The sequence below is a fragment of the Monomorium pharaonis genome, chromosome 11 (genome assembly GCF_013373865.1).
Source record: "Monomorium pharaonis isolate MP-MQ-018 chromosome 11, ASM1337386v2, whole genome shotgun sequence".
Lineage (NCBI taxonomy): Eukaryota > Metazoa > Arthropoda > Insecta > Hymenoptera > Formicidae > Monomorium > Monomorium pharaonis.
In genome coordinates, this window is record NC_050477.1 from 15,737,932 (window position 1) to 15,753,351 (window position 15,420).

The following is a 15,420-nucleotide window of genomic DNA, read 5'->3' on the forward strand; positions in this document are numbered from 1 at the left end:
ATTCGCAAATTCTGTTCTTACAGAAAAGTTGGAAATTTATTGGCTATCGTATGACTTTTAACCAATAAACTTGCAACTTTTCTGTTAGAGCGGGTATTTGCGCATACGTTTTCTTGCGAATGAATTCAAGAATCGAGCCCCAGGAGCGTCCGTGTAATACACGGCGTGTATGACGAATATACTGGGCCGTATTTTTCATTAAATTACAAAATTTTTCTTAATAATTGTTATATACATATAATGTAATGTCACAGAGCGTTTGAGAGGAGTCGGTCATTTCCGGATCGTATTTGGCGATTTCAAATAATGCAATATTTTATTAACTTTTTTGTTTAATTGTATTAAAAAGTTATGAAAAAAAAATTACAATAAAAAGTATATATAAATTATAAAATGCAATGTTTTTTAAGTGCATAAAGTCATATGCAAACTTCCTATTTTTATTAATTGATATTTTTTTACTTACATTTTTTTAGAAATTAAAAAATAATATTCTTTAATTAAATATACTATCTAATTTTCTTCCAGAAGATGCAGAAAAAATTTCAAACAAAAGACTTATTTCCGAAATGCTATACATAATTAAAATAAGCCGAAACGTTTGTTAGTTATAGTACGTAATTCTCTGTTTGTTAAAGCTATTCAATTATTATATAATTATATTTAGTTAAAGTGTTTTTTATAATTGCGTATCAAGTGTAACGCCAACTCTTTATTGCCGGAAATTTATATGTTTAACTATTAAAGAAAAGTTTCTCAAAGAATTCGCGAATTTATTAGCTAATTATCTAGCTATTAATATGTGAATTACATTTTTAATAAATGACAATCACAAATAAATCTTATGTAATAAATATAATATTTTTTAACCATAATTTTAAATAAAATAATTTTATAAGAATACAATTGTTAATTTTTAAAATTGTTTGTCTAACTAATTACGGTTTTAATTAGTTTTAATTCTTCTATAACATTTAATTTCCATTACCTTTTAATCGACGTGCAAGTTCTTTCGTAAACAGTATATTCGCAAGTTTACTTTGAAAATATGCCTTCCAAGGACGAATATACCACCACGATTTTTTCAGATTTATGTCACTAAAGTGTATTTTGCCAACTGCAATATATATTGTTAAATAATTAATTATTATTTATGTGCTTACAAATAATATACTAATAATCTAATACACATTGTGTGTGCGTGTGCGCGCGCGCGCGCGCGCGCGCGCGCGCGCGTGTGTGTGTGTGTGTGTGTGTGTGTGTGTGTGTGTGTGTGTGTGTGTGTGTGTGTGGTAAGTATAATATTATATATTAGTAAACAACATTCCCGATAAGAAAGAAACATTAAATCAACATTTTAAAATATAATATTAATTTTACGTAACATTTTGTCATAATGTTTTCTAAATATTTTATAGACATTATTTTATAATGTGGTATTTACAAATGTCACAAAAACATTTTTAAAACACTTTCAATAATTTTTTAATGTTATTTTAACGAAATGTTTTCTAAATATTTCATACGTATCGTCGCTTCGGAATAAAAGGGCGTTAACTCAGAAGCCGTTTAAAAAGGGCGTTAACTCGGAAGCCGATTGAAAAGGGCGTTAACACGAAGGCCGATTAAAAAGAACATTTTTTGCTTTATTTCAGTTTTGTAGCACTGCTGAAACAATTTTGGTGATTGATTTAAAACGTAAACATATTAAAACAAAAATGAATATGCACATATAGGTAGAACATCAAAATTATTTCGGCAATGCTATCAAAACTTAAATTGAAGCAAAAAATTTGAGGGCACGAGTTAATGTCTTTTCAATCGGCTTTCCAGTTAACGCCTTTTCCAATCGGATTTTAAGTTAACGCCTTGTTTAATCGGCTTCCGAGTTAACTCCCTTTTTAATCGATTTCTGAATTAATGCCTTTTTTAATCAACTTCCGAGTTAATGCCTTTTTCAACCGGCTTCTGAGTTAACACCGTTTTCAATCGGCTTTCGAGTTAACATCCTTTTCAAACAGCTTCTGAGTTAACGTTTTTTTATTTGGAGGTGGCGATATTACACATTCATGCAGAAAATTAATATTTTAAAATATTAATAAATTAATCAATATTTTAAAATATTAATTTTCTGCATGAATGTAATATCGTCGCCTTCGAATAAGAAAACGTTAACTCAGAAGCCGTTTAAAAAGGATGTTAACTCGGTGATTTAATGTTTCTTGCTTATAAGATATTTTATTATATTTTACAAGTATTGCGAATAAGGTACCTGTACCCAATATGTCTTCTCTAAACTTCGGAGATTTTTGTAATTTTTTGGTAAATGTGAAATTGAAAAATAAGAGTTAAATTTAAAATAGAAAATACATTTCTGAAACTAAAAAAATATATAAAATATTTTTAATTATTTATAAATATAATAAAGATTTTAAAAAAAGATAACACTTAGGCCATGTTGGATTACATATATACCTAATGTGGCCTAGCTATGTATTTTCTTCTCTTTCGTAAATATTTTTGAAAAAAATGCGAAATAACAAAATCGATATGTTTAATTAAACATTTATTAATATACTTATGGAAAAAATTACACATACAGCTATTTATTAAATAATAAAACTGTGTTTATTTATTACAAGGGGCGTTATCTTAACTTTTACCTATCAAAAAGCTTCAACTAACTATAAAAAAATAAGAAATACTAATCAAAAATTAAACTTCAAATAAAGAAACAGAATCTTAACTTTCTTGTATATTAATAAGGTAGATTGTGTTTTTAGTAGTAGTTTCTGGTCATAATGATTTTACAATACAAAGATTTTTCTTTCTTTAATTATAAACCAGATATTTTAATAAAAATCTAAAATAAATACAGTGTTGAAAAGCATAAATAAAGAGTTACAACAATATAAATTGTAGATATTTATAATTTTTACATACTTTTTACACAAAGCAAAAACTTATTTCTAAAATTTTAGATTCAATAGAACACAATTTGAGTAAAGTGCGATTACAAACGTTAGAAAGAAGATATTGAGCAGTTATATCGACTTTCTGAATAATATATATTAGCATTATCTGTGAAAATCATTGTGTAACTATGTAAAAATAAGGGTAAACCAAATTGGGTACATAGCCATATTGAGTACAGATACCTTACAATTAATTTCAATCGCGCAAGAAATACAACATTATTACAATAATATAAAATAACATATTATATAATATTTTCAATTTTTTGTATATTTAATTTCTTCATTTTATTTTTACGTACATATATGAGCACGCGATGATACATTGATTATTCTACAGCCAGGAGTGGATGATTGCATTTTTGGCAATAATAACAATGTCAAGAGGAAATGTCCAAGATAATTTGACTGTAGCTGTATCTCGAATCCATCCTCAGTTATTTGATATGGAGTAAACATTATACCGGCATTATTTACTAATATATGAATGGCTGGTTCTTTCATCAATTTTTTAGCACATTCCTTTACACTTTTAAAGTTACAGAGATCCAGTGAATAAACCTCGAGGTCACCTAATCCATTTTTGTCTGCTGTTTGCATTTTTCTGCTGTTACTAAAATAACTATAATCTCAACATAATGAAAATTCAAAATTTAATTACATAATTTCTAAACTTTCTAACCTTTTTTTTTCAAATGTTGAAATTTTTTATTAAAATAAGTATAACATATGTTAGGGAAAAAATGCAATAATAAAATTAAATAACAATAATAAAATTAAATAATAATAATAAAATAAATAATAATTTTAAACTTTATATATATTAAAATAAATTTTATAATAAATATAATGCGAGTAATTAAAACCGCATTTTAAAGTACGCTCACAACACTTGTTTTTCAAATTAATTAGAGACAAATCATAAACGTTGCTAGCGCTTAAGTAAAACGCGCTTTATCGTTAGATATAATTTCATGTATTACCTTGGAAACGGATTACATTTTATATCCTCAATTGCGGCCTTTGCTTTTTCTACATTCCGACAAGCCAAAATTACTCTTGCGCCTAAAGACAAAATTTATTTATAATTATTTAAATACCATTATATTTATTATTTATTAGTTTATTTAAAAATAATGTTGTGTACTTATTTTTAGAAATGTTAAAAAAATCCTAAAGCCAATCACTATTTTTTATTAGAAAATATGTTTAAATTGGGTTTACAAAATTCCAAATTCTTTTGCACAATTAAAGTACGCACAATAATGGGGAAAAAAAAAAGCAATTTTATGTCAATAATAAAAAAATTTTAATAACTAAAAAATATTTTTTGTTACATGTGCGTCGTAAGTGATCTCTTTATGTCATTTTTTGTGCGTAAAGTCGCTGATTTGAGCACTTTAACTATAATGCACAGTTTTTGTTCTCTACAGAAAGAAACCTTTTTTCTCTGTCCTCTAATAAATAATATCACAAACACGTCACCTTACAATACGCATATAGAAACTCTCGCAACATTACCGACACTTTGTTTTTGCAAACCTAATCTTGGCTAGTTAGATAAGTTTATCAATTCACATTTAAGGCCATACTTGAAGCATAGATAACAAAAAATACGATGTGAATTTATCTTTATACAATCATAATACATCTTTTTTAAAAAAGTTTTTGTAAAATTAAGGTTATATTTATATAAATTGCTTATTTAACAAATTTTTTAAGTTAAAACACTTTTATATTTTACATATAATTACATATTTAACTAATTGTATAATTTAATATTTGTTTTTTAATAATTTTAAAATACACGTTATTTACGTTTAGAAGATTTTTTTTAGAGTTAATAACCCTCGGTTGTCACGCTTATCTCCAGTCATATTGTTGCACGTTGTCACATATTGGGTACAGTGTATTCATATCGATTTTCAAACAGTCGCTATTTTAAAACTATCAGAGATATGGTAACCAAACAAATTAGGGATTATCTTCAAACCTTTTTGAATATTATTTGATTATTACAATGTAAAATTTGAAAAACTTTATGTTAAAAAAAAATCTATAATTTCCGGTAAAAATTAGTTTTTACAAAAACATATTTTTTTTATTTTAAATATTTTAAGTCAAAAATTTATGTAATGACTTATTTAATTTTAAAGTTCACGCATGGGTACACTGTGCCCAGTGTGATAACCGAGTAAATTATACTTACATATTATACAAGTTATACTTAAACTACTTATTTTTCAAAACTATTTTGGATTAAAATTTTTTATTACAAAAGTACTTTTAATTTAGAATATACATGTGCCACTTTTTTTATATAATTGACGTAAATTTTTTTTAATCCTAGGCTGTCATCAAATTACCATAACCCGGATTGATGACTTTAATAATAAGATATCTTTGGGCACTCTTGGAAATATAAATTTATCTCAAATTAATTAATTTCAGGTATCTACTATAGATAAAGACGCTTGCCCAAAAAAAGAAAGCATCAATGTGTTTGGCAGCTGTTGGAAGAATACTTAAGTCACTGTGACCCAGGTGTTGACAGGTCCTTTAACAGTTTCAAATTAAGAATGCAGAATTTAATATATACCACAATAAACTCATTTGGCTAATTTGGATAAGTAAACTACATAAGTTTAACAAAATTAAACCAATTAGCTACCAATCTATAAAGTCTTTGAAAAACGACTCTTGTGAGATTTTCTTCGACCCGATTGACTTTAAGGATATGGCAAAGACCTCATATTAGAGACAAATAACAAATTGTAAATTTTTCCAATAGTGACATCCCACAATCTGTCTCAATTTAATAAAAAAGTACTATTCATGAGCTTATACATAAAAGAGAAAAATTATAACAAACATGGAGACAATAACAAAACTCAAGAATGCAATCATTCCCCAACTTCATTGGTTTCTAACAAATGCTTCTATATATATAATAACGAGCTTGATAAAGAGCTTATAAATTTACACAAGAAAACTTTAGAATTCTATAAAATAAATTCTAATGTTATTTTCATTAAAGTCGACAAAGGTAATGTCACTGTTGTCCTTGACAAACAATATTTTAAAAAGATAGAAGAAATTTTGCACGTTAAAAATATATATACGTTAGTTAACAAGAACCCAATTTATAATTTGGAAACAAATTTAAAAAAATTGTTAAAGGATTAGTTACATAAAGAATTCATTCCAAAAGAAACTTATTAGGCGCTTCATTCAAATAATTCTAATTTACTTAAAGCCTATGGCCTTCCTAACATAATACTATGGCAAAACCACAAACTTAATACTCCATTAAGAATTATCGTGTCTTCAGTAAACACTGCCACTAGCGAATTACATACACAAGATCCTCAAAGATAGCTTACTGACCTATAATAGACATGCTATAGACATGTTTCAGTTTGTACAACACTCTCTCCGGTACAATTATTCCATCACACACATCTTATACTGTTAAATGCAGCTTTTTTATTTAAAAAAAAAATTTTAATTATTTTAGTAAAATTTTGATATATTTCAGACAAGTTGTAGATTTTTTTATCCTTTTCAATAACTTACCTATAAAATTTTTATGTGTGTATAAATCACGGATATTTTACTATTCCAGAGTTGTTTTAGAAATGTTGCAAACATACATATTGCACAACTTTTATGTTTTACTTTCAAAATATTTCTGAGATATTTCTCTAAAAAATTTCAATTCTTGTATATGAATTAAGTTAGCAATATCATTAAATGTAATTTTTCTTAAGTTGGCTATACTTTTTTCTTCATTACACATCTCTAAAAAAAAATAAAAACAAAAATCAAGTTTAAAGGTCTATTCTATCTTGTCAGGTTAAAATTTTCAATTTTTTTTGCAAAATTTGATAGCTCTAAGTGTGTAAAATATAGCTGATTAGTTGTAAATACCAAAATATAAAAGTTTATATCAATAAAAACCAAACTTAAAACTTTAAACGCGTTTTTTTTTTTCAAAACAATATTTTTTGAGCTAGTGAAAGTAATAGAGTACACAATATTCAACAAATCACCTCCAATCTTTTTTTTAAATGTAAAGCAATGTTTTCTCCATAAAATAGAGTACAATCACGTTGATATCTATAATTGTTATTTTTTTTTGCAACAAAAATTATTGTAAAAAAAGGTAAATATAATTGACTTTTTTTCTTATATAAAAGCTTTTGTCAATTTGTAACCGAATTAACTTTCTGTAGTCTATTCCAGAAAAACACTAATATTGTTAAAAACAATGTTTTGTTCGATTGTTTTAGATAACTTACGATCTCTAGAATTTCCATCAAAAGATCATGTTCTTCATGCAGAGGTTTCGACCATCTGACTGACTTTTCTCCACAATCAATATACAAAATTAACTTAAACATTTTTTATATATATTAAAGTGTAATAAATAAAATATAAAAACAGAGAAGTGTCTATCTTTTTTAGTTTTTTCAAAAAATTTGCCAAAAATTGCCTTTTTTCAGATTACAAGATAGAACATTTAATGTTTACTTAATATATAATTTAATTTAATAAGTTTGAAAATACATTTATACGGATATATATATATACATTTTGCAGACGATAGGGGCGAATAAGTTTAATATCAGTGTTGATAGACGGGCCGGTTTTTCTCGCGCAGCGCATCATATGAAGCTTCAGTAAAATATCCATTAGTAATAGAAAGGCGATCTTTGGTCCTCATACAATTTTTTTGCAAATTTATAAAAACGTTAACACTTTTTATGTATTTAACACGCACGCATATATTTGCATATCGTTTGCATGTATATTTGTGTATACACTGAAAAAAAATGTAATATATTCAATAAGGTATGTTTGCGGGGTATGTCAATTATAGATATACTCAATACAATAATATATGCAGTATTAACATTGTACTTGCATTAATAGCAAATATTATTGTATTGAATATTTTATATAGTTAGCAGCCCGCAATCACAAATGTTATTGACTATGTTACATTTTTTTCTGTGTATATATTTAACATAAATTAAGGAATTAAAAATAATTTGCATTTAATAATAAAAATCAACTTAAAAACGAAAAAAAAGGTAAATTTTTTGAATAAAACATATATTTAAATTGAAGTAAAATATTTTATTTGGCGGAACTCATACAGAATACCGACATTGGTCATAAGGCTAAGAGAAAACCGCCAAAAAATTAGTATTTATCAAATACGATATTTATAAATTATTTTATTTAATACGAGAAGATATACATGCATGTTTAATATATAAAAGGTGTTAACGTTTTTATAAATTTACAAAAAAATTGTATAGGGACTAAAGATCTCCTTCCTATTGAAAAAATTTTCCTTTTAATGAAAATGTACGTACGCATTAACGTATATGTATATATATATGTATTATATTTGCCACTTTTTTTGTAATATTAAGAAACAGTCAAATATGAAAGCAAACTTTTTTATGTTTCTAAAGGATTTCAGAAATATTGCATTTGCCATTTTATAAAAACATGAAGCAAATACATTTCTGAAATATTTAGGATGAAAAGTTATAATTAAAATGTTAATGACATATTTCTATACTATTTCCGATCGTTACAATATTTCATCAATGTTACATGCCGTGCGGGATGCTACTTTTGTTTGCATTTTGCGGTATAAAGCATAAATGCATATATGCATTTATGCTTTATACCGTGTAATACATTAAGTATTATGTAATTAAGATTAATCCGTTTTTGTATTCTAATATAAAAATATACGCAAGAGAGGCACTTATTGAATGTGACGCGATTAAAGAAATAACGCAACTTCTAGCGCGGCGCCTATAGTACTAGATTATTATCTCGTTTTGTCAATAATTGAGAATAATGAAACCCATATATTATTATATTTGGATGGATTTGGCTTTTAATGCTCTTTAATTTTTGTCTTTACAAAATTTTCAAAATTTAAAAAAAAGGGGGTGGGAGTCGGGTAAATTAAAAAGTTTAAAATTTTTGGAAAATCTAAATATACTACTTTAAAGAGTATAAAATACCATAAAACTTTTGTATAAATCATTTTTTCATAAACCTTATATTTTTAAAGATATTCATCAAAAACAAAAAAATGCGTTATTTTCGAGGGGTGGTTTCAACCCCTAAACGTCGAGATACGCCACTAAAAAAAAATATGGGTGTAATATTTTTTCATGTTCTACAACATATTTAAAGCTCATTAAAATTGGTGAGGGACAGTTCTGTCCGTTCCCTTGTAAGATCCATTGTGACCGTTATTGCCTCTTTCTCGATTTTAATTAAAGAATAACATGTAGTTAGCAGACATTAATTATTATGTATTTGGTATATACATATTTGTCCATTTATATTCAGCTCTTAGATAAGTAATGCATAAACAATAAAATTGTTTTCATTCAATTTGCTAATTAATTATTATTTACCTCTTCTGTAAAAATCTCTTGCAGTTTCCTTGCCTATTCCAGTATTCGCACCTGTTATCACAGCAATTTTGCCATCCAAACGCGTTTTGCTGGTGCACCATGCACTGAAGATCGGCATCTTTCTTTTCCGTGGCTGCCACTAAACTAAATCATAAACAGAGCCAGTGTCTTTGTCTTGGTGAAACTGTATTTGACATACAAAAGTCACGTGATTCAACTCAAACAGGTCACGTGAAACGACTACACCGACTGCAGCGACAGCTGTCGCTGAATTAACTCCACTAATAAATGACTATTTATTTAATAATAGCGAATTTGATTAAACTGTACTAGTGTACCAATGCACATTGAAACCGCTGTACTACTAATTTAACCTAAGCAAAAATGACATATCAAATAACATTTTCTTTTGTTTTATGGTTATATGTATGTATGTATGTACATACGGGAGCATCCCAAATACGCACAGATCAAAACGGATATCACCAATCAGATTGCTGAATTAGTTAGAGTTAGGATAAATTTATAGAATTTGATTTGTGGTGTCCGTTTCGATCGGTACGTATCTGGGACTCACTCGTACATACATACATACATACACTGCCCAACAATAATTCGTTTCTTGGTACCCCTCACGGGGTAAGGGGATTGTAAACTATCTATCTATCTAGCAACAATTTTATCTATCTATCGACTATTTTGCAATAATCGATAATTAAATTGATAAATATGTCCAGTTAGCCGACCGTTAGCGCATACCGATGATTACTTTCTATGACCTACTTACCTTGCGAGAAATGCCTAAGAATCATTGGCTGCGTTCCGTTTGGCGCTTACAGTGTTGTGAGCATCCTTGTCGTTCATCATGATTAAACAAAGATGAATGATGCTTACAAAGGCTGTAAACGTCAAAGGGAACTAAGGCCGAGCAGCGGTAACATGCACAGTGAAAAGTTGTTCAAAATAATAACTCTGACAACATATTTAAAGATCATTAAAATCGGTGAAGAATCGCTAATATAAATAATTACCTTTCTTAAATTTCAATTTATTTTATATAGTGTATAGGAAATCCTATGTTATCGACTCAAGATTTAAAAAAAAATTACGCACGGCGGCGCGTCGACTTTTCGCGACAGACGCTCGATGACGCAATTGACGACGAGTAGCATGGAGTAACATAGTTTGTTTTGTTTTGTTTTTCGGAGTCTCGCTTGGTGTATGATTAGCTTCATTCATGCATCGCGCTGTGCCTGTTTATTATAAGTGTGGTTTACGTGACTTACTCGATAGTGACGGGTTAGTGGCGTCTACTTGGAGACGATCCACGGCATTTTATCGCTAAGACAGTCCGACTGGGGACTTGCGGCATCAGGTACACGTGTGTGGCCACACACGTGCTATGGCTATCTCTCTCGGGACAAGGGGAGCGTATGCTAGCACGCATACGTTTTCTTTCTCACTCTCTGGCAAGAAGAAGAGAGAGTCCTCGTTCGACTCTCTCGCTTTCACCTGTGACTATTGGATAGAGTCCTCGTTCGACACTCTCGCTTTCTAGCTACTAGGATGGAATCTCCCCCCCCCCCTCTCCCTGGACGAGAAGTGCAGCCGCCGAACAACGCAGTTGTATGAGGGTCTGGAAATGATCCCGGAATAAGTGACGACACAATTGCGCATCCTGTGTAGATCAACTCCCCTCCCCCCCTTAGATCTGAAGAAGAAGAAGACCCTGCCTCATCACCGTTATTCTTGTTATCTTTTCTTCTACCAGGAATGAGCAGACCTTTAACTTTTTAACGCTTTCTATTTTTCTTTTCACTTTATGCTAATTAAATCAATTGCTTTGGTATTTAACGATAATAAACTTTTCTTTTCACAACATTTTAGGAATTTATTTTAGCGCATGAACTGAAATCCGATGATTACATATAGATTTGATTAAAATATAATTTTTTACTTATATCATATTATAAAAATATATTAGAAAAGATTATCAATGTACATCGGCATACCATTTTATCGTTTTTGTATTAATAATATTTCTTAAACTAGACTTGTCCAAATAGTTCGCAAGAGTCGCAAGTCAAATGCGCTTCTATCTCTTCGACATTAAAATGCTCATCCTTTTGTTACTAGAGCGTCTGTTTTTCTTTTTTTCTCTAGTTCTTTTACTCATTCTATCGAAACGACAGAAAAGCAGAAGTGTGTTTGACTTATAAGCAAAATAGACAGATCGCAAAATACGTTAACGTAACAATATTTTTCAACAATCAAGAGAATTTTTGTTCAAATAACAGTTAAAACTCGGAACGTTTTATTGTAATTTTATATATAACAGAATTATCGCATAGATAAATGTATGTCAACATTTTGGTTAATAATTTTAAATAAGCATAACATCGCAAAGAATCATTACAAGCATTATAATTTTTCAAAAAACATTTTTAAGCATGAAACTTCTTTGTTTTTTGTCGATTTTAATTATCTTGTTTTATGAAACAACATAGTGATAAAGCTTAATCAAAATAGAAATATTTAATGCAACTTTACTGTATTACACCTGCCATAGAAAAAATCGAGAAGATTTTATATTACTTGCATTCTGTAGCAGGAACCTTTAATTTAATTTCTCCGCGTGGGGCCGAAAGCTTAATATTAGGCACTAGAACGGCGTCATCTTTTTTGTACTTCAACTTACAGATGAGAAAAATATTCTAGTACTAAAACTAAAAAAATCATCCAAAAAATGCCGGTCCTGTAGAGATTAAGCGTTTGTAGAGCGTTGTACAATTTCTTTGACCGAGTTATCGAGTTTAGATAAAAAGTGATTACTTTGACTTTGATCGTTTATAATTCATGAAAAAATAAATATTCTACACACTAAGAAAAATTTCCAATGGATTTATCGAATATTATCGATTAAATAGTATATCCAATTATTTATTTTATCATCAATAAAATTCTATCTATAAACATATCCGATTCGAATTATGCAGATAACACACAGATGTTTTAAAACATATTAACAATATATGTAGTGGATGTTCGGTACATATTTAAAACATCTAAATCAGATCTTTAAACATCTTTAGAACATTTTAAAGACGTTTCGTGTTACTTTTCTGGACATTTGAAAAAATGTTCATTTTAAGTACTAAACGGACCAAAATTTGGACCCATTTGATTATTTAAAATATTTTTTAAAATAGATAGATAAAGTGTTTGTTTTTAATGCAAATTAAAGTTAATTTGTTAGCAATTTATTTGCACAAAATATACTGACAAATTAATAGAATTATTCTCTAACTCTTAATAATCTTAAAGTTCTGTTATTGTAATATTACTGCGCAGATATTAATTTATTAATATATTTTGTGTAATTAATAAATTGCTAACAAATTAATTTCAAATTGCAGTAAAAACAAACACTTCACCTACACTTATCTTTTTTAAATTTCTTTAATGATTGAAATAGGTTCAATTTTAGTCTATTTAGTTCGTAAATATACACATATTTTTAAAGCAATTAAGTAGTGAAATAAATTTCTCTTTCGAGAGTCATTGACGTCACGTAAAAAGTTGAGATAAAGCAATCTTAGCTTCCTAGTAAGCGACACAGTTGACACAGTATAACACATTTTGTGTCAAAATTGGAAAGCACTGAATTGTACACTAATTTACATAGTGTCGCCCACCATCTTATACATAGATTAGGACACTTTGAAGAAAAAGTATCATTACTGATACTTATATTGCTTGTACCGCACACATAAAACTCATACTTCTTCCAGCAAACACAAAACATACAGCAGCAACATTGCGGCAATGTTATAACATTGTAGCGATATTATAGTAATATTACAAAATTGCTGCAATGTTGCTACAATGTACACGTTTTAATGATATATAACATTTTCACCATACAGAATTATCTCACAGATCATTCTGTGTACATCAGCAACACTTTTTTTTATAAAAACAAAACAAAAAACAAATATGTTGTTTGCTTGACTCCGTTTTTAATTGTATTAAATATGAAGTAATACTGGCATCTATCTGGAGTGCCATGCATAAAAGCAGAGATGCCAACTTATAAAAATTATAAACATTTCTGTTTATAAAACCATACTAACACATGTATACAAACATTTATTTATATCGGCAAGAACTTTTGCACCAATTTAATACAGGGTGAATCTTAATAGCTGTTGCCAACTCTTTGTTGCCATGGCAAATGAATTACCGAGTACAACCTTAATACACACATGTATGGCATAATATGTCATAAGGGTTGCGTATATGTGACATAAAAGATAGAAGTATTCGCTTAATTAGTGCTACATAATCCGTATTACCGGCGATATACACAGCAAATGTAGGCATGTCACAGACATATGTCTATGTATATGTGTGCGCCAAGTAACCCAAGAAAGGTAGTACTGGGAACTAGTACTCAAATCTGCAATGATCAATACAGGAAGTAATAGAATGTTAATGTTCATGAGCAGTGTTGTAAACATAGATCATTAATCTAGATCAATTTCTATGATCTATTGATCTGGTAAAGATCTTTTTTTTTGCGATAATCTTTGATCTGATCTAGATTTTTTAAATTATGATCTTGATCTATAAAAAATTAGATCTTTTTATTACTTGACTCGAATGACTTTAGAGGGTCTCTATCTATACTGTAGCCTCTACTCTAGGTCAATAGTTTCTGAGATTAAAGCCTTGTATCCGCGATGCTAGAACTTGGTCCAAGTTCGCGGTCAGGGAAATGTGTAGCCAATCAACTTACAGATTTTAATTTACTTATGTATAATTACATATGTATACTTATAAATAATTATATTATTAAAGTTAATGTCACAAATAATTGTTTAATTCAAATTTTTGTTTTGGAATGCATGAATTGTGCGATTTTCTACTGCGCATGCGTACCGCTAAATCTTCGAAAGAAAAAATCTCCGACAGCAAGAACCTCCTTTTAAAGGCGTGGGGTGGGGGTAATAAGATGAAATTATCGAAGATTTTTTCCTTTGGAGATTTCTGGGACATTCCTAAAAGCCAATTAAAGAAAAGCTTAAAAAATTTCGATTCCTACTTTTACCAAATTGTCAAGTAAAAAAAGAAACGATCTTCGATCTAAATCAAAATTAATGTAATCTATCTTCGGTCTAGATCAATTGTATGAAAAATGATCTGTGATCTGATCTAGATTTAATATTTTGATAAAGATCTTGATCTGATCTAGATTATTTATTTAATGATCTATTACAACACTGCTCATGAGTATTACAATATGGTCAGGACTGTGAGTATCAATGAATGCAGTAGTGACAGTACTGAAAGCAATAATACTCAACAAATATTTCAAAGTATAAGTACTATAAGTCATAATAATACTCAGAATAATAATCAGAATACTATCAGCGTGAGGAAAAATAACAGTATTCAAAAAGTTTTAAATAATATTAATTTTATTATTATTAGATTTTTGTATTGCAATAAATAATAGCAACATATTACAGTTCTCTGATATTTTGTTAAAAGTAAATACAACGAAAAAGAGGTAGAAAAATATACTATACACTTACATTATATTTATATAGTATATTAATTTAACATATCTTAAGACAGTGTAAAACAATCTTAAACATAAGATTCCACTATAAATACCAGCGTAAGTAGTATGTCAAAACTCAAAATTTTATTTCGTGATTTCAATTATATTAGAATATAATTTATTTAATTTCTATAAACTAAACATGCAAGACAAAAATTTGGTGACAGCATGAAAATTTTACCAATAAAATATTTTTAATAACTAAAAATTAAATTTATATTAATATTATTTAAATACTATAAGGTAACAATAAATATTTAAATACTATAATATTTTAATTTTGAATTTTTTAAGTTTATTAATTTTTTTAAAACTAGTTTTGTTAAAGAAATATATTTTGTATTTTTTCTTGCTCTCTTCTAAT

At 28.2% G+C, this 15,420-nt stretch overlaps 1 protein-coding gene across 5 annotated transcripts in view; it reads right to left on the bottom strand.

Annotated features, from left to right (window-relative positions):
• Positions 1-15,325, bottom strand: part of LOC105833295 (retinol dehydrogenase 11) — a 107,205-nt gene extending 91,880 nt beyond the window's left edge. Inside the window, exons 1-4 of one of the 5 annotated variants that reach the window (XM_036293458.1) lie at positions 9,431-14,584; positions 3,959-4,040; positions 3,278-3,597; positions 989-1,117 (exon numbers count right to left, since the gene is read on the bottom strand). In XM_036293458.1, the coding sequence (XP_036149351.1) occupies positions 989-1,117; positions 3,278-3,597; positions 3,959-4,040; positions 9,431-9,548 (649 nt within the window). In that variant the 5' untranslated portion in view covers positions 9,549-14,584. Of the gene's footprint in view, positions 1-988; positions 1,118-3,277; positions 3,598-3,958; positions 4,041-9,430 lie in introns of all 5 variants that reach the window. The other 4 variants (XM_036293456.1, XM_036293457.1, XM_036293455.1 and 1 more) reach the window with 4 other exon arrangements.
• Positions 15,326-15,420: the final 95 nt, after the last annotated feature.